This window comes from Actinia tenebrosa, unplaced genomic scaffold (assembly GCF_029948245.1).
Source record: "Actinia tenebrosa isolate PJP-AT-01 unplaced genomic scaffold, QUT_ActTen_1.0 PGA_scaffold4__44_contigs__length_22323623, whole genome shotgun sequence".
NCBI lineage: Eukaryota > Metazoa > Cnidaria > Anthozoa > Actiniaria > Actiniidae > Actinia > Actinia tenebrosa.
The window spans coordinates 13,012,148-13,032,371 of NW_028292581.1; the positions used below are offsets into that span (position 1 = coordinate 13,012,148).

Sequence of the window (20,224 nt, forward strand, 5' to 3'; positions counted from 1 at the left end):
GGGTGAGAGTACACTGTATTAGTACCAAATGTAACACAGAAACATTATAAACTGCATAGTGTGCCTCCTGCTGAGCAAGAGTTCCATAGTTTGATCCTCAGTGACCTCACACACTTGTTTTAAGGAGCAAGTGGCTTGGTAGTTTAGTGTGCTGCCTGCTAAGCAAGAGGTCCATAGTTTGATCCTCAGTGACCTCACCGTGATATTTGTTTTAAGGAGCAAGTGTAGCTTGGTTAGTTAGTGTGCTGCCTGCTAAGCAAGAGGTCTATAGTTTGATCCTCAGTGTGCTCACAAACTCGTTTTAAGGAGCAAGTGTGGCTTGGTTGGTTAGTGTGCTGCCTGCTAAGAGGGTCATATTCTGCGACCTCACAAACCCGTTTTAAGGAGCAAGTGTGGCTTGGTTGGAGCAGGTATAGACAGAAGGGGGTAAAACATGCACCGTTGATTAAACTGACATTAAATATGTTCCTTACCTGTGTTAAAAGAGTGAGCAGTTTACTAGTAAGAGCAACATAGTGTTGCATCCTGATAAGTGGTACACGAGCAACCCACTGGAATGCATCGATGAAGCCAATGAAGTCCTGTGTGTGAGATATAAAATAGGTTAGGTTTACATCCATCCTAAACATTATTTAGAGCAACACACTGCAAAACAAAGCAAAATAGAACAAAACCGAGGAGAGCAGAGCAGAAAAAACAATAAAATGATAGAACAATGTAAGGTAATTTAACTTGCGAATTTAATCATACTTTATCAGCATCTTCTAACAGGTCTCGTAGAACTGCTTTACACTGTGGGCCAACATCTCCTGCAAGACTGGTGAATAACATGAACACTCCATATGCTACTGCATTGTTGTATAACTCTGAATATCTGATGAACAAGCAATGAAATAAAATATTGAATAAAAGGACTGGCAAAATGTGTCATTTCGAACTTTAACAACCTATCAACAACCTACTTACGGCCTAGCAACATCCTACGCACAAACCACCAACACTCTACTGACAGCCTACCAACACCATATTGACAACCTGCTGAAAACTTACCAATAACGTACTAACAACCTAATAAAACCCTACTGACAACCCACCAACACACTACTGACCACCCTACTATGCCCTACTGAGAACCCACCAAAACCCTACTGACAACCCACCAACACCTTACTAACCACTTACCAACACCCTACTGCCAACCAACCAACATCCTAGTGACAACCTACCAACACCCTACTGACAACCCACCAACACCCTACTGAAAATCCACCAACACCCTACTGACAACCTACCAACACCCTACTGACAACCTACCAACACCTTACTGACAACCTACCAACACCCTACTGACAACCTACCAACACCCTACTGACAACCTACCAACACCCTACTGACAACCTACCAACAACCCTTACCCTCACCCATTCATCCAAGAATAAATACTAAACAAACCTCTCAAATGCTGTAATAAATTCTTCTGACAGACAAGTATCAAATAGTTTATCCATTGACTCAACATCCTGGATGACTTGAGTGAGAGATACCATGCTAGATGACACACATTTCATTAGATGCAGGTATCCCTGCACAACTGGAACCAAGACTGTCCCACTCTCTTGAGGAACCATCAGCGACCAAAATTCTGCACATCAAAAAAACCATTATCAGAGAAATGTAGGAGATGTAGATTTATATGAGTATTATAAATTCAAGTGCCTATAACGCCTAACATTTTCATCGTTTCCCTGTATTTCACTTGACCTTTTGCAAACCTTCTCAGGAAAGATAAGTATTTTTTATATTTATCTACTACTTGGTTATATTTGCAATTATTTTTCACTAGTTTTGAAGAATTTTTTTGCTTGTCAACTGAAGTTTCACGATTGCTATTAACGAGATGCTTTTAAAAAGTGTTTATATCTATTCCCATTGAAACAATTATTCCCCTAAGCCTCAGTCTCTCTGCTTGAAGACTAGTGGCTCAATAAATATTCACCGATAATCACTCAATAATTGTTAAATAATTGGGGCATTACCTGACTGGATAACAGGAACAAATACCGCTTGCCATATCAAAGCCAACTGGTAATAAAACAGTCTTTCCTCACCAGAAAGCTCCCCTAACACATGCAACACACCAGTAGCATCACTGAAAACATGAAATGCTATTAATGAATGTAAATATAGTAAACTAGTGCTACTCAAAATCTCCATAGGCTCCTTCACTACAGTATTGAATTTATTACGCAAAGAGAAAGACAGTTGCTGGATCTAGCAGCACTTTGAGTGGGCTGATGGCGTCAGCACTGTGCTCCATTTACTAATAAAGCACAGTTTTTGACCAATCATCGAGCCCATACCATCCTAGTTATAAAATAAATGTGTTTGTGTGTTTGATTCCTATATCACTGATATACTTACCCTGTATTCATCTATTAAGTGCTTCCCTCGTAAAACACAGTCTATTTATTTATTGCATCTAGTTTCCCTGTAAATATTTTGCCTTCCCACCTTATTCTTAATAATTATTTATCATGCTCGACCTCGTCCAATAAATATATTATTTCCACTTCTAGTAACTAAAGAGTGTCCAACATGCATGTACTCACCCATCGGCAATACAACAGCAATGTTCATTCTGAGCCAGGACACACCTCACACTACCCACTTTCCTGAACATTATTAACCTGACCAACTCTACTCGTACGGCTCCAAATGATCTCTCTTTTGCATCATCAAAGGACCTGGAATGTGTCAGGGGAGGTTTGGATTTGGCTGCAGTTTTGAGGGCAGTATCGTCCTTTGATAAGGGAAAACCTGTTGCCCCTTGCATCTTGTTGAGTGCTGCTGCAATAGCTGGCATTTCACTGCATTTAAGAACACAAATATTAGCTCGATATATAATAGCAACATGTAAACTCATTCACTAAGATGTGACCATCTCAACACTTGAACAAGGTAATATTCGTTTCTCCAAGTGGCCATGTAATACTGTATAATATCAAAACTACAAATTTTCCATTTCATACCACCTTTTATTCTCTTTAGTATTATTTCTTTTGTTTAGCATTGTTTGTAAAGATGCAAAATATTTATATTATTATTATTATATGATTATCGATAGATATTATTTATACGATGGTTTCGAGTGGCATGGCATGGAATATCGAAGAAGTTAATCATACTTTCTAGTATACATATTTATTAAGCTTTTACTGTTGTATTTCAGCATGGGAGAATCACAACAGGGCTAGGCTCCAACTACGTGAAAGCCCAAAGATTGCCATTATAATTTAGTAGTTGATTTTTGCCACCCGTGCTTCCCACATTACAAATTGATATTCTTAGATTATTACTAATTTTTATCCCACACCATTGAAATTACAGCCAATCAGAAGTATATTCAGTGGTCATTCACTGTCCATTCCCATCAGCCAATGCATACTAGATTTATTTTCAATGCAGTGGGATTAAATACTAAGTTATACATTGCTTTCTCACAAAACAACATTGAATACCTAACTCTTGTGTTTTCTTAGTAAACACACTTTACTGAAAGCTCAAGTGTGTACTTGAAAACACAGTGCCTAAAGTGTGATATTCCATGGAATGCAACTTTAAAACATCCTAAACTGGTATGCAAACTTAGTCAAATGCTGGCACCTAGACTAGAGAGACTGGGATAATTTAATTCATTTTCAAAATTTTCCAGGCGATGCATTCCCACAAACCCCCCTAGTTGCTCCCAACCTCTCATTTGCCTCAGTAAACAATTGCCTTGCATCTGGCTACAGTCCTTTCTTGTTGACTTAATAGGAGGGTCATGACTTTCTTACTGAGTAAAAGGGGGAGGGCTGCATTTATTTTTAAAACATTAACTGCAAATCCCCCAATACCTTCCCTTCCCAGGAGTAATTGATTACCTTGGTTGCCTTCCACAGACATAAACATCAGGTCTGTTTAAAGCCATGTCACCAATGAATAAAGAGTAATGACTTCCACAAGCAATATCCCAAATAAGAACATCAGAAAAACACTAAAACATAGAAAGCAAAAAAATAAAAATAAAATAAAAGTAATATAAAGATTTTTGTCAAAATCCTTTCTATGCATTAATGAATGAAATCCATCTTAAACTGTCAAGGTACAAATCAAGGTTGAAATAGTGGGCCGGAGGCTCAAGCAATCATATGCACTACAGTAACTAATGTACTGAAATACCTGTTAGAGTGCACGCATTAAATCCATTAACATTAATTAGTACTAATTAGTACTATTTCATACAGAATCCTTTGTTTTCTATTGTTTATTTATCACCATTTAGTACTAAAAGTTAGTATTTGTTTCACGGGTTTAGTGCGTGCACTCTAGTATCAATTACTGGAAACTTGATTTAGTAAAACATAAATACAAACACAAACAAAGAATGAAACAATAAAGTATTTTTGAGATGCACAAGGACTGTCAAAAGTATGGCATGATCAGATTCAAAATAAGGGGCGAGGCTATTATGCATGCTACTGTATGAAACATAATTATACAAAACTTTGAAAATTATGTTAACTAAGGAATACTTTGAAGATTTTTTAGTTGGGGAGAGCACAGGATAATAAGTTTTTAAGAAAAAAAAAAAAAAAAGAGCTCACTTTAGACAATGGAATAATCTAAAGAGAAATGAGCTCGTGTTTAAGAGTGTGGGAGTCTGAGATACCTGTAACCAGGTGTGAGAGATGGCAACAGTCATGTTTTACCTTAACTTTCCTTGGCTTGACAGTCATGGTCTTCTTATGGCCAAGCTGACCACAGGAGTTATCTCCCCATGAAAACACCTAGTAGTAAGAAATGGAAAAGTGAACCCAAATATAGTGACCAATTCAAATACTGTAACCATTCTTCTACGTGTAGACTGAATAGCTTCATGTTCATGAACAGTAAAGGGGGGGGGGGGGGGGTTCATGTCCGTGTACAGTACGGTGGGATGGGGTGTAAAATCGTTTTCCCATGTAAGAGAGGCTAGTCAATCCAGAACAATAGTTATTCAAATTGGTCTCCATATTTCAATGCGGTGTATTTAGCCATAAGCAAGTGCATGTCGTATTTCTACAGCATGTGGTTGCTTAAGCACTCAAGAAGCTAGAATAGCACTCGGCTATGTCTCAAGCGACTCTTACGCTTCCTTAGTACTTAGCAATCTCCAATGTGCACCCAAAACTCAATGGAGCACCAATCAATGACCACGATCCTTTAGTGCTTTAGAAAAATACATGTACTCTGACCAGTTCACAGCACCCAAAACTCAATGGAGCACCAATCAATGACCATGATCCTTTAGTGCTTTAGACAAATACTCTGGCCAGTTCACAGTTGCTCACCTGCGTGCACCCAAAATTCTCAAATTTAGTAAGAGGGCAAAGTTTTAGCTCCAAATGTTGACTAATAGAAGAGGTTTACGGTCATGACGCCCCCTTGTCATGACGCCCCCAGCCATAACGCCCCCACGTATACCATGACGCCCCCAGTCTGTACTACCATGACGCCCCCAGCATAAACCATGACGCCCCTAGTCTCTATTAACTCTTATTTAATAAGAAGTTTAACAATATTTCATAGTATAAATCCAAGAACGACAAAAAATAACGAAAAAGAAAAAAGTTGACGACAAAATTTCGTAAGACCAATAAATGATTCGTAATTCCAGTTAGTACGCCGTAGTTGCCGTAAGAACGCTTACGCATAAGTTCTGAAACCTATGTCCAAAAAGTTTGACACTGAAAATATACCACAAAAGAAAGAGAGTGCTGGTGAATAAAGTAAGAAAAACATTGCAAAAGAATTAAAACCTTTGACACGACCATTAACTATGCACGAACGAACAAGTGGTATTCGAACGAACGAGTTGTTTTCGAACGATTGAGTTGTTTTCAGCAGTTGTAGTACGCAGACTTGTAATCTAATAGTTCTTAGGCGTAAGAAGTTTTTGACTTATTCGTATTTTTGAAACATGTGTGTTTTTGCTAAATATTTTGGTAAATGATCAAAGATTTCTTACGAAATTCGGGTAGTTTTCCGTTCTCACTTTACAAGTCTTTTCACTGCTGGGTATGTCGTCACGGCAACTATAGTTTACGTCTAAAGTTTTTGACTCATCCCTAACGTTTCTTCTACTTTAATAGCCTCCTTATTCATATAAACTTTCTTGAAGGAGAAACATGTGTGTTTTTAATAACTATTTCGGAAAGCAAGCAAAGATTGCTAACATAAATCGGGTAGTTTGCCATATTCAAGTCGTTACACTGTTGTTGTCACACACTCCTCCGCGTTTGAAGTCTTCGCTTGGTGACGCGAAACACAAACCGCGTCTCAAAAACAATCATTACTGATGAATTTCAGAGTTCACATTAAAATGATATTCTAGAGCTACAAAATGGAAAATAAGTCAAAAGAGCATACCGAATTATCGTAGTTACATGTAACTATGATATTCTCGGTTTTCACGTGACGTCACGAGCGGATTAAAACTTAGTGTCCGCCATATTGGTGCACAGGAAGCTCATTAGCATATGTCAAATCACACACGTGCGCTTATGTTTTGATTCGAATTATGCGATGTCCGAGGATTTACTCGTCGATATTTCAAAAAACGAAACCCAAGAACAGAAAAGAATTGAAGATACCTCTTCAATTGTCTTATCTGAATACGCCAAAAAGCTTGAAAATCACATTCGAACGAGATATTTAAAAAAAATCGAAGGTATTGGAGTCGACCCCGCGTGTTTACAAGGCGAGAAGTTAGATGCAGAATGTCTGCCACCGATCGAAGCCACCGATCTTCTCTCTTATCTTGTGCTGGAAACCAGCTTCTATACTTTAAGGCAGTTCAAGGCTTTCAAGAGTCTAGAGAGTTACAATCAAATGGTATCGGGCTTCATAACGAGCGTTCAAGGAAAAGCCATTGGAAATAAGTTCGTGGTGTTAGGAAAAGTTCGTCATTCGCAGCGAATGAATGAACCGCCAATACCAATTTGGATTATCGCTAATGGAGAAGGAACGATAATATCTGCCCACTGCCTTGGTTGCAAAGCAGGTCTAGCAGAGTGCTGCTCTCATGTAGGGAGCGTACTGTTCTATATTGAGGCGTGGAATCGTATACATGGAAAGTTGGCCTGCACAGAAGTGAAATGTACGTGGCTACTCCCAACTTACGTAAACGAAGTACCGTACGCTCAAGTTGAAGACATCAATTTTAAATCAGCTCGAAAGTTGAAAGATGAATTAGACGTTAAAATTGATGGTGTACAACCTTCGACTAGCACTCCGGTAGGGAAAACGAAGTCCGTCCCAAATGTCACCCCTACAGAAACGGATATGAAAACCTTCTTTGCAAAACTAAATGAGAGCCAAAAAAAGCCTGTCATTCTTTCTCTAGTGGCTCCTTATGCTGATCAATTTGTACTAAAAAGTCGGCGTGTTCTAACGATACCATCCCTTTACAATCATGAGAATCTGAAGCTGAACTACCCAGAGCTGTTACAAAAGTGCTGCAAAGTCGAACTATCTCTTTCTGATTCCGAGATAGAATTAATAGAACAGGAAACAAGGGATCAATCAAAAGGAACTGCGTTTTTTAAACATAGAGCTGGTCGTGTTGGGGCTTCAATGAGTTATTCTGTTGCCAATACAAATCCTGACCAACCATCTATCTCACTTATTAAAAACATTTGCTATCCACAGTTGTTTAGTGTGCAATCTAAAGCAATCAATCATGGAATCAAAAATGAAGGCAAAGCCATAGAGACTTACAACCATCTCATGTCTGCAAACCACAAAGATTTTGTACTGATAAAGTGTGGAGTTTTCATTGATAAGCAACATCCCTGGATGCATGCAACACCTGATTTCCTCTGTTCCTGCTCCTGTTGTGGTGATGGGTGTGGAGAAGTAAAGTGCCCTTACATTATTGAAAACTGGGACTTTGAAAGTTATGTGCTTAAGAAAAGTTCTTGCCTAGAGAAAGTGAATGGAATATTTCGACTAAAGAGAAAGCACCAGTATTATTACCAAGTGCAGCAACAATTGTCTATAACTGGTCGCCAATTTTGTGACTTTGTCGTGTGTGCATTCAGCGAAAACAAACCTCAAGTCTTCATTGAAAGAATTCTCCCAGAAACAAGTCACTGGGAAGCTATCGTTCCCAAAGTTACAAAAGTATGGCAGACATGCATACTACCTGAGATTCTTGCTCGATGGTATACAAGAAAACAGCACTTACCTGAAATAAAACCAGCAAACAAGTCCTCTGGTATTTGTTACTGTGGAATGCCTTCTCAAGGAAGAACTATTCACTGCAGTAACCCAAAGTGCCTAATAAAGGAATTTCACCAGACATGTTTGCATTTATCAGATTCAGTCCTTGATGTTTGGTACTGTCCTAACTGCCGCTTGCTAGCAGAATTTCAATGCAAAAAGCCAAGAAAAGCACCAAAGCCAAGTTCTACTAAGTGCACACATAATGATCAAGCTTTGAAACTGGACAGTATTTGTGTATGTGGCTCATCACCAATGATGAATGAAAGGCTTCTCAAATGTCACAGTGAAAATTGCCAAAATGGAAAGTTTTTCCATCTCCAGTGTCTGGACTATAAAAGAATGCCTAACAATAGTCAAACTACGTGGGTGTGCAGCAATTGCAAGGTGTCTCAAGCAGCCAAAGTAACTGCATCTAGTTCTATTGGTCCTACCACTTGTTCTTCTTCTTCAAAAGCCAACACTGTTAGTGCTGCATCAACAAGCCAATTAAAATGTGAAAACAGTATTCCACAAATGCAAGCAGCTAAATTGGACAAAAAGGAAAGTACAATCATTGGTAATAATGCTAGTGCTGTATCTACTAGTTATTCATCAATTATTGATTCCAGTGATGATGAATCGGATGTCAAAATAACACAAGTGACTAAAGGGGTTTTAGACAAGAGGGCTTCCCTTGGTAGCCTCAATGACAGTCATTTTGACATCATTAATTCACCTACTGGATGGCTGGACTGTACAATAATTCAGAAAGCACAAGTACATCTACAGAAAGTCAATCCTCTGATAGAGAGCTTTCAAAAAACAACCCTTGGCCCCATTAGGAACTTTGATGTTGTCACTTCAGAATTTGTTCAAATATTACATACAGGACATATGCACTGGGTCTGTATAAGCTCTATTGGATGTAGACCAGGCATGGTCAACCTTTATGATAGTCTCTACCATGATATCATTGCCAAAGAGGTTGAAGAACAGGTAGAGAGTTTAATGGCAGACAGCTATGTAGGCATAGAAAATGTAACAGTCCAGCAACAACTGAATGGGAGTGACTGTGGAATCTTTGCCATAGCATTTGCTACGTGTCTGGTTTATGGTTTCAGCCCACGAGACTTTACATTTGACATACCCAAAATGCGCCCACATCTGGCTCAGTGTTTGGAAATTGGTAAAATTACAATGTTTCCATCAGTTTAGAATATGTGTTTAGAACACGCTAGTGTTCACTAGCCATCATCTACTCTTTATTTGAAACAGTAATGTTGTTTTAGAAGAGCAAATGCATTAATACCATGAAAGAAATACAAAGTTGTTAATAATCATAGTAGCTATTTAGCAAATAACAGTTGGTTTCGATCCACTAGAATATTCATTACACAAAAACATATCTATACACCTATTTCATTTAAGAAAGGTTGTCATCGCTAAAGGAGAAAGGTGATAGGTTATTCATAGTTCCAACAATCACTTGTTTTTTTTTTTGTTTTTTTTTAATGAGTTTTGAGATATCCAGTGTTGTTTGTAGCCTGAAAGAACTTTAAAGGCTTTGATTATTTGCGTTTATTTTCATATATTACACCTTCGAATCGACTATTGCCTTTGGCAGTGACAACTGTTTTTTTGAAATAGGTGATACAAAAGACCACTACATTCTATTGTGCTTTAAATGCAACAAAATAGTAGTAAATTTGAGAATTAATAATAAACAATTAAGATACACTAGTTTTCATCAGCAATGTCCAAAAATAAAATAGCTACTCTGACAGGAACAAAGCAGAAAAATATTTCTTGTGTCACCAATACATTATGACATTTTGAATACAAGAATATCCTGGTATTTCATTTTTATCTTTATAAATAAATTCAAATTCTTAAATTTTGGTAATAATTAGTATGTTTATAATCTAGTCAAATGGAATGATTGGTGGACAAAGGTTAACAAGACCAGAACACACCCTTAAAATGATATCAATGACTGGTACCTGTTCCTTATTGCTCATGAGAAAGTCAGTGCTCAGTGTCCCTTTCAGAATTGTGTACTTGCACCTCAGCAAACCGATTACCCTCTCCACATGAATTCTGACATTTGCAATTCCTCGGGTGTTCTCAACATCGATGGGGTCCAGCTGGCTCTTCCCCTTAGTAAACGCTGGTATAACAAGCTCTGCTCTCTTGAATGCCACACTTTCATGAACTGTAAATCCCCTGTCGGCCATTACTAGATCACCAGGCACAAGTTTATTTAAAATACCACAGTTTTCAGTGAGGAGCTTATCAGATGTTCTGCCACCCCAGGCCTTTGATACAAAGGAAATGGTGCCTTGTGGAGTGATTCCAATTAATACCTTTACAGTGTTGTGGTGTTTGTAGGAGCTGAAGGTCTGGGCTCTTGCCAGCAGGTTGGTAGGCCTTTCTATGAAGACCTCAAAACAATCAATAATCACTGTTGTCTTCTTTCCAAACGAAAACTCGAAGCATTGAGGCATTGTTCTCCATAGTTCATCCCGCTCAGGCCAATATATTAGTTGAGAGAGTCGTATGTCCATGATTGTTATCCAGGTAAAAAATATCCTGGAGACAGTTGGTGCAGACACTTCAAAACGGTATGCAAGATCCAAGTATGGCACATTAAGTCGGAGTTTCATCAAGACCATGACAAGTTCCTGGAACTTCGTTAAGCTCAACGACTTTCTTGCCACATGAGGGGCTACATGTTCATATACAGCTTGTAAAATAGTAGCTGAAGGCAATCCAGTGTAAAATAGTACCTTCCCATCTTCCAGCATATCTTCGCGATCGAAAGGGGCTTTCTTTGGCTGAGAAAACATATAATCTAACTCCTCAGTTTGTGTGCTTGACTCGGTCATTTCTGGATTAACTTCGTTTGTTTGTGTGCTAGAGTCAGTGATCTTACAAAGTTCCTCCAGCTTCGAAGTAATCCCGTCCAATAAATCGCCATCTTGGCAGTGCGACTTTGATTTATCACTCGCTGATTGAAGGTCATTTGCGATCTGGCTGATTTCCTCAGTTAAAGAAGGAGAGTCAAAAGAAATATTGTCGATTGTAGCGCCTTCTTCATCCAGTTTCGCTACCTTTGCAGCTGACTCGAACAATGCTCTTTCCTGTTGTCTCTTCCAAATTTAATGTAGGCACCCAATCGACGTTAAACTTATCCCAATTGGCAGCAGGTTTTCCAGAAACGAAGTGACGGCTGCAAATTCTCCCACTGTTGATGATTTCTTCGGATAACCCAACCCTACTAATGGCTAATGGCGGCCAACCACTTTCTACGTCGTTCAATCGACAGCTCTTCTGCCTCCTCTCCTTGACTTTTTCTAACCGATGGAACACGAAAGAGGGAAATTCCCTTATCACGAACACTCCTGGTATGACAATTTACCATTAAACAAAGAACCATTATAGAAAATGTGCTGAAAATATTGACTTTTAGTCGCTCGATTGTGATGAATCTCTTTTGTTTACACTATGTTGTGCACCAATATGGCGGTTAGCAACCGTTGTCATGCACCAAGTCACGTGGGTGAAAACCGAGAATTACTCTGGATATTACTGTAATCTAAATACAAATGATACGTTGACGTGACGCATCGCGTTTGTAACACACCCGGGAATACAGCGAGGTATCACTTTGGATTCCTCGACTCACTGTCTAATTTACTTCCGAGATTGAGTTTATTCAACTTTCTGTTCGTAATTTCAAAACCTATTCTGTAAACAGATGCCTTGAAGAAATATTTTGTCTTTACCGGCGATTGCTGAAATCACTTGAAAAAGCTATCGAAATAGACAAACACAAAGGTGCGAGTCTCAAAAACAATCCTTACAAAAAAGTTTTAACGTTCTTTGTGAAATGATGTTCTAGAATTCCAAATGCACCGAAATGATGATCTTTAAATATGAAGAATTTTTTATAGCTTTCTCGTGCCGATAAAGGCATTCCAAAATGTCGATCACGGGCCGTGTTGAGAGTGCTTCGTAACAACAGCGTGACTTGATCGCACGAAATAAAAGTTTTGATCGATGAACATGTCTTAGAATTATGGTTGGATTCCTAATGCATCTGAATGATGTTCTTTTACTTCTAATTCAGCTATATCATGTTCTGGAACTAACTATTATTAAATGATAAGATTCAAGAAGTACATTGCTTAACTACAGAGATTTAGTGTTCGCCAGCTTGTAGGTATCGGGTAGGTATCGTTTTTAACTCGTGGATACGCGAAGCGTAGAAACGAGTTATTTAAAATCGTAATGACCATGAAACAACTCCAATAGTGTTCGATTTACATGGGTTTGTAGCGCCATATTATTATCGTTAAACTTCTTATTAAATAAGAGTTAATAGAGACTAGGGGCGTCATGGTTTATGCTGGGGGCGTCATGGTAGTACAGACTGGGGGCGTCATGGTATACGTGGGGGCGTTATGGCTGGGGGCGTCATGACAAGGGGGCGTCATGACCGGTTACCATAGAAGAAATGACATTAAATATAGAATCAAATATTTTACAAGGATTTGTATGGGAAAAGTGTTGGCTTCTAAGTTTTTGCCATCCAGCTAATTTTCCCATGCAAATCCTTGTAAAACATTCAAATTCATATCTAATGCCATTTCTCCTGTTTTGCTTATCATGAGCTTAAACTCCATCTCCCTTCTAATGCTGATATCATCTTGTCATTTCTGTTTTTTCAATTTGACAGAACTGCTCATTTTAAGGGAGGTAGGTTCACGTGAGCTGTTAGTGCAGGTTATCTATTGAATATTCATGTGTTCCAGTAAAGGTTCATGGAGTTTCAAATTGCATTGTTCAAAATTTCTGCATTCTTTACTTTACTGTATTTGTGAATATTCCAGATGCTGCTGAAATGAGGCTACAGTAAATCTACCATACAATACCTTACCTGACAATATACAGTCAGAGCTAATGAATGAAATGTTCCAGCAGCAATTTTGATAATTCCTGTCCCTCTAAGTCCATCAACACAGTAAGGTATTGACCTACAATCATTAAAATATCACGTTACATATACCGCCTATTTTGTGCTACCATCACAAATTAGAGACTAAAAACATTACTACTTTTGAAAATAAACTTAAAACACAATAACACAATAAAACATAATAATACTTTACTGACACTATATAATCAATTCATTTCATAGACATTTCAAAAGCACACAAAGATATATTATAAGATATAATATATTAGATATATACTATAGCTTATTTTAACTATTCTTTGTACTGATATAAATAATTTTAAGCACATGTATATATTTTTATGTAGAAATTGTAAAGCGCTTAGAATTTTTTTATAGGCACTATATAAATACTTTTATTATTATTATTATCATTATTATTATTATCATCATTATTATTATAAGACCATTCAAATATACACCTACTGTATTTAAAAAATGTTCATTGGCTATCAGAGGTCTAAAATAAAATCTGAAATCCATCCTAATGGAATTGGGCTTCCTGTGTTTTCCAGGTCTCAAGGTATTTGTTTTAGTGATGGTAAAGTAGGTAAAAACAATGAGAATCCACAAGGACTGTGTGATGGTAATACAGGGCTTAAAATAAGGGCCAGACATCAGACAATGTATAGAAATAAGACTTGTTCAGTCAAATTTTGCCTTGCTGGTCATTTGGACCAGTAATGTTATTTAGCCAGAAATAAGGTATGACCAATCTAAAACTAATTTGACCTGTGATCATGACTGGTAACTAATCGGCCCTTGTTTTAAGCCCTCCAAAGTAATAGCACGGGGTTGTCTTGATAGAAGCCGGCAACCGACAGATTCCACCGTCTACTCTTGCTAATTCGGCCGCATACTCAGTCAATTCCCAATTCTCTTGCTGACTCAGCTGCCTACTCAGCCACTTCCCAAATGTAATGTAGCAAAATGTCTTTGTTGCTGTACTACAAAAACTGCAACGCAAGCGAAACTACAACTTCTTTTATTTTTGTGAGAAGAGTGAGACTGGCTCCAGTGATTTCTGGTTTACCGCCTATTCTAATTTCATAACCGCCTATACCAAAAATTTTATTGAAAACCCTGCTCAAACCAGTTACTTTGGGGGTCTAAGTTTTTCTGAACTGACAGTACAAAATATGTGTCAAGTAAAATTTGTTGGATCTCTTTCCCTTGATTTGAGGTTAATTATTATTTATAAATAAGTTCACTTACCTGTCTTCAGTATCTCCATGACCAAGCTGTCCACACCCACCCCTCCCCCATGTCCAAACTTCAGTATCATATCCTTCGTGACAGAACTTTCTTTCCTTCTTAGTAACTTCTTCATTACAAATACAGATTCCTAGAACACCACAGTTCAAACAACTTCCTCCTTGCGTTAGGGATTTATCACTTTGTGTGGGAATAAAAGTAGATGCTGATGACATAAACATTCCTGTCACTGAATCATAAACAGCACTGGTCAGTTTACCAAGGTCCATTTCTTGTCGAAAACGGCTTGCAAGTATACCGAAGCCCAAGTATGAGCTACCCTGGCTGTTCTTGTCCTCTGCTGTTGGAGACACATCTTCAGGATCAGAGTCTGTTCCCCCACTCTTAACACTAGTAAGTGAGCCAGGCTCAACATTTTCAAACAGTGCTGAAGTCTCATACAAGCTGCCTGATACTTCAGTTGTTACAAATAAATCATTACTAACGTGGTCAAAGTTTTTTTGGTTGAGAAACCCAGGTTGAGGAGGAGATGGTTCTGGAGAGCTTCCTTCAAGATAGGCATATTGGGACCGCTTCATTTCTGGGAAGCTGTAGTGGTTGTCATTGATACTAAGTCGGTTAATGGGTATACTTGCCGATGCCGACTGGGATACGACTGATGCATGATTGTCGTCAGAGAGTAAAGATGTAGTATTATCATCCCCTGACACAATAGAATCTCCTCTTTCTGTTTTACCTCTTGTGGAGATCACATCAACTCTTGTATCATTATCAATTAACTCACCATCATCGCCCTTTGCAGGGCCTTCCTCCAAATCTCTATCATCTTTTACAATTTTATCAGAGTTGCACTCCTTGTCACATCCTTTTCTTTCTAAATTTTGAGAACTTGCTTCATTACCAACATCTACTTTTTGACCATCACTTTTAGAACTTTCATCTTTATCTGTGAGCATGTCCAGTTCAATTTCTTCATTATTTACACTCATGTCCCTTATATCGTTAGTACTAGGATTGGCTAATTCATGTGTTTCTCCTAACCCACTATCTTGCACCAAGTTTTCACTAACTGTTGTCCTATTTTCGCTGCTTAACTCACTGCCAACAGGATCATAGCTGAGATAAGTCTTCGGTGACGTGTTCACATGAATTCGTCTAATTTCTGCTGTGGGGGCTTTTGGACTGAGCTCTGGATTTTCTAGCAATGACTGTGTCTTTTTTAATCCTTTAGTGGATTCCTTAGAGCGGCTGAACCTCCGAAGCCTTTTACTACGTTTCTTTCCTGAAGATCCCTGGAAAAGTTTCTCATTCCTTTGTGGTATAAGTTTTGGATGTATAGATGCATCTCTAACCAGTGCAATACTGTGATATGCACCACACTTGATGGCAGTGACATATCGACCTTTAAGACCTTCAACCTCTCTCGGCTCCCTAATACATTCATTTTGCACACCGTGTCCAGTTTGACTTCCCATGCCCCAAGACCAAACTCTACCACTAGAAGTTAGTGCAAGAGTATGACCATCACCACAAGCAACGTCTCTTATTTTAGGAACATCTTGATCAATGCTTTGGGTTCCTAATGAAGATGAAGATAATTTATCAGTCAAAAGTTTTGCATCTTCAGATTCCACAGGTCGAGATCTTGGCCTTGATGTGGGTGATAATGCAGGATTAAACACTACTAGAGTCGGTACATTAGTACATTTGATATCTCCAATACCACACTGTCCATTCGAAGAATCTCCCCAACAGAAAAGCTCACCATTTTCGCAAACAGCAGCACTATGATAAGCACCACAAGCAATATCAACTACATTCTTCCCTGCTAATTCGGTAAGCCGTGTCGTCTGTGACCGTCGAGTTACGTCCCCGAATCCTAACTGTCCGTAAAAATTCTCCCCAACAGCGAAAACTTCGGAGTTATAAGTCAGAATTAAGGTGTGTTCGTTACCGAGTGCAACCTTTGAAATCCCATGGCGAAGGCTTAATGACGAGATCTGAGGCTCAATACTTGTTGACTTCCAAAAATATGCTGTTCCTTTACCATTTTCTTCTTTCTTTAGCTTTAATGAACTCATGAATGTCTACGTTAGGGATTTCTGAAGCTTAAAGCGGCTGGTTAATGGATCTATGATGACATTTTAGCACATTTGTGGCGAGCTTTTTACCCATGTTTTAACTAAATTTTTTGTTGGAGTTTATTATTGAATACACTGGGGTCCAGATCCCCAGCAACACACGTGCATAAAGGTAGCCCAAATCGCTTTGATATGCCAATCACATTACGTAAGAAATTCAAATTTGAATTATTACGTATTCACGACGTATTTTTTATTTTTGTATCTGGAAAATGGGAATCTTAATCATTACCAAAAGACGCAGAAAAAAACATGATTTTTAGATGAAAAAAGCTAGAAAATTCATTGACAAAGCAAGACAAATTATTAAAAACTTTGGAAAATTATTAAGAAGTTACGAAAAGGATCTTAGGGCAGTTTTATCGAAATAAAACTGGATTTTGTTTCTGGTTTGTGTTGTTTTAATTATTTCTTTAGCGTTGGGGAAGACCCACTTCCCGTCATGCTTTTCTGTGTATTATTATCACGTGATTATGCTATTCGCTATAAATACCCGGCCCTCGTCAGCAAACCTTGGTTCCATTAGTTTGTTTTCTTGATACTTGGTTTGTTATCTTGTGATAATGTCAAAAATGAATAATATCTTAAATACTTCCTTTCCATGTACTATTCTTCAAGTCCACCGCATGCTGACTCCACATGAGCGTGAATTGCGTTTCTTTTACAGAGAAGTGCTGCCGGAGTCTGCTTCTTGCGATAGTTTTCTTGAAGTCTTCGAAGTTCTCATACAAGAACAAGTCATATCGGCTTACGATGTTAAGCATTTGAAAGATTTTGCCTTCGCTATTCACCGTTACGATGTCGTAGAGTTACTAAAACTGTACGAAACGAGAGTCTGTGTACAAATGGTGATTGAAGGATATTTGGATTTCACATCTGGAATCAAAACCAACCCTGTACGTGAGACTGATTTCATTGCACAGTACCCGTTTAACCGAAGAGGAAGCCATTCGAGTGGCGTTAACATTTTACACGAAGATGTACAAAATGGCTTTCCACTACACGTAGTTGTCAATAACCTCCTTCAACAAAAATTTCCAGTTCTGAGAGAAGTGTTAACTTCGCAGACCGTGGACAGCGTTGGAGGTCGTTCAAATTTGCTCAGAGATCGTGTGTGTACGATTCTCATTCACCAGGAACTTCAAACAACTGATGTGGGACATTGAAGAAATGATGGAAAAAGTCCTGATGATCAGTGTTGTTCCTTGGATGGCAGAGCATGGTGGCCTCGTAAGTAGTTTTAATGGTTTATTACTTCCTATTATTATAGCTGCTGCTAAAAGACGTAGCAAGCGCAGTCTATCGAATCCAAACTAGCTACCAAACTTTATTCAAATGAAATCAAATACTTCCTTGTTGGTTGTTGTTACATTCATAATAAGTTGTCTTATCAACCATAGATTTAATACCTATGTTTCCTACGTTACATATTGACAAAGAAAAACGCGAGTGGCAAGTGACAGGAAGAAGCATTTTTGTGGCTACTTAACACATGACGTCATCAATCACGTGACTACAAAAAACTGTAATAACTCTACAAATATTTGACCACTGCCAGTCAAACTTGGACAGACATACATTGCCGGACATTGCTTACACATGGCTGCCAATCATGTGACATATGACGTCATCAACCACGTGACTACATAAAAACTGTAATAACTCTTCAAATATTTGACCACCGTCAGTCAAACTTGGACACACATACATTGCCGGACACTGCTTACACACAGTGCCAATTATGTGACATATGACGTCATCAGTCACGTGATCACATGAAAAACTGCTATAAATTTACTTATAGTACACTCAACAAAATTACTCAACTCTGATTGGTCGAGAGGAGTACAATTATAGCGTTAATTGTACTCCGTAGGAGTACCGAATTAAGTCGCTATGGCAACACGGCCAAAACAATTTCAAAACAATTATTTTCTATCATTTCGTACTTAAAAAACTTATAAATAAAATTTTAAAGCCGTAAGAACTAATCTTTTTTATGCATTTCAGTTGCGCGATGGACTGAAAATCGGCCGCCAAATAGAGAAAGATGAACGGCGTCGCTTCGCATTTTATACTGAAATTTTGTTGAGTGAACTATAAACAAAAAATCGCACGATCTTCTCGTACAATTTGGAATTAATAGACACTCGTAATGTTTTGAAAGTTCTTTAATTGCACTCGCCTAAAGGCTCGTGCAATTACAAGAACTTTCAAAACATTACTCGTGTCTATTATTTTCCAAATTGTACTCGAGATCGTGCGATTTCCTATACAAATATTTGACCAATGTCAGATATACATTGCTGGACCAGCTCTCAAAGCTTGTATGGTCCTCCTGTGATGCCGTTTGGTCTAAAAAAGTAACAGTAGTCACATGCAGGCTTTGCTTCCATTTTTTGAAGAAGTCCCAAAAAACAGTCTGTATCAGTTACTCCTATTGTAGCCCGAGTACTAATTTTCTTGTAAAAATACTGCTTTTTAAGTATTTTTGTTTGTAATTTAATTTTTAGTTTGGCCTCGGGTGTTGCTCTGTCATTGCAAAGCAGTAAATCTTTAATAGAATCGCCCAAGTACTTAATTTAAGCTTCAGATGGAACCCTTATACATCTATTCATTCTGGACGTCCAGTCTTGTAACTGGACTTGCAGGTGGCTGGATGTGAAAGGTGTTTCAAATAAACCATGATTCACATTTCAAGAAGAGAAAAGAAGACAATAAATTGTGTTATCAAGAAAACAAACCAAGTATCAAGAAAACAAACCAAGTATCAAGAAAACAAACCAAGTATCAAGAAAACAAACCAAGTATCAAGAAAACAAACCAAGTATCAAGAAAACAAACCAAGTATCAAGAAAACAAACCAAGTATCAAGAAAACAAACCAAGTATCAAGAAAACAAACCAAGTATCAAGAAAACAAACCAAGTATCAAGAAAACAAACCAAGTATCAAGAAAACAAACCAAGTATTTACGTCATCGCGACTGCAAATGTACCTGCTTCATGCACCAAAGTTCAAACTAGCGACAGACCACAAACCAATACTAATATTCTTAAACAACCCACAAGCAAAGCTTCCACCAAGAATCGAATTATCTTGAAAATGCAGAACCTCGACTTCGAAGCCATCCACATTCCAAGAAAGTCAAACATGACGGACTACATGTCAAGATACCCACTTACAGACACTAGAAATTACAACCTGGAAATAACAAACTAGAAAGACATGGGGAGCAGTAACCCAAGCAGACCACGCGGTAGTTTGGGAAAAGCTTCAAACAGCCACAGAACAAGACAGATAAATGCAAGAACTCATAGAAGTAATTCAAACAGGGAAATGGCGCGACGTCAACCCAGGTTTGAAGCCTTACCAGGACATACGAGAAGAACTGTATGTAACAGATGGAGTAATCCCCGGGGGGGGGGGGGGGGGGGGGGAGGGTACTCCCCTATATTTGCTATACATGTATGTGCCGCCCTATAGGGTATGGTTTTTCGGCTTTTGGGTCTGGGGTAGGGTATAATTTTTTGACATTTTGTCTGGGATAGGGCATCATTTTTGTC

At 38.3% G+C, this 20,224-nt stretch overlaps 2 protein-coding genes across 5 annotated transcripts in view; one reads left to right on the forward strand and one right to left on the reverse strand.

Annotated features, from left to right (window-relative positions):
• LOC116292066 (alsin) overlaps positions 1 to 16,703 on the reverse strand; it is a 35,887-nt gene extending 19,184 nt beyond the window's left edge. Inside the window, exons 1-9 of the mRNA XM_089036322.1 lie at positions 14,519 to 16,703; positions 13,226 to 13,322; positions 4,752 to 4,829; positions 3,924 to 4,036; positions 2,610 to 2,867; positions 2,037 to 2,149; positions 1,453 to 1,642; positions 751 to 874; positions 474 to 581 (exon numbers count right to left, since the gene is read on the reverse strand). Of these exons, the coding sequence (XP_088892448.1) occupies positions 474 to 581; positions 751 to 874; positions 1,453 to 1,642; positions 2,037 to 2,149; positions 2,610 to 2,867; positions 3,924 to 4,036; positions 4,752 to 4,829; positions 13,226 to 13,322; positions 14,519 to 16,599 (3,162 nt within the window). The 5' untranslated portion in view covers positions 16,600 to 16,703. The remainder of the gene's footprint in view (positions 1 to 473; positions 582 to 750; positions 875 to 1,452; positions 1,643 to 2,036; positions 2,150 to 2,609; positions 2,868 to 3,923; positions 4,037 to 4,751; positions 4,830 to 13,225; positions 13,323 to 14,518) is intronic.
• Positions 16,704 to 17,199: 496 nt separating this feature from the next.
• Positions 17,200 to 20,085, forward strand: LOC116292044 (uncharacterized). 4 transcript variants are annotated; one of them, XR_004196629.2, is made up of 2 exons: positions 17,200 to 17,889; positions 19,173 to 19,629. XR_004196629.2 is itself a non-coding variant. In XM_089037041.1 (2 exons), the coding sequence occupies exon 2, from the start codon at positions 19,344 to 19,346 to the stop codon at positions 19,878 to 19,880; it is 537 nt and encodes a 178-aa protein (XP_088893167.1). In that variant the 5' UTR covers positions 17,202 to 17,889; positions 19,291 to 19,343; the 3' UTR covers positions 19,881 to 20,085. The 4 variants fall into 4 exon arrangements, 1 of the variants encoding a protein (XP_088893167.1); XR_016121163.1 differs by having other exon boundaries at positions 19,291 to 19,629; XR_016121164.1 differs by lacking the exon at positions 19,173 to 19,629 and adding an exon at positions 18,099 to 18,840.
• Positions 20,086 to 20,224: the final 139 nt, after the last annotated feature.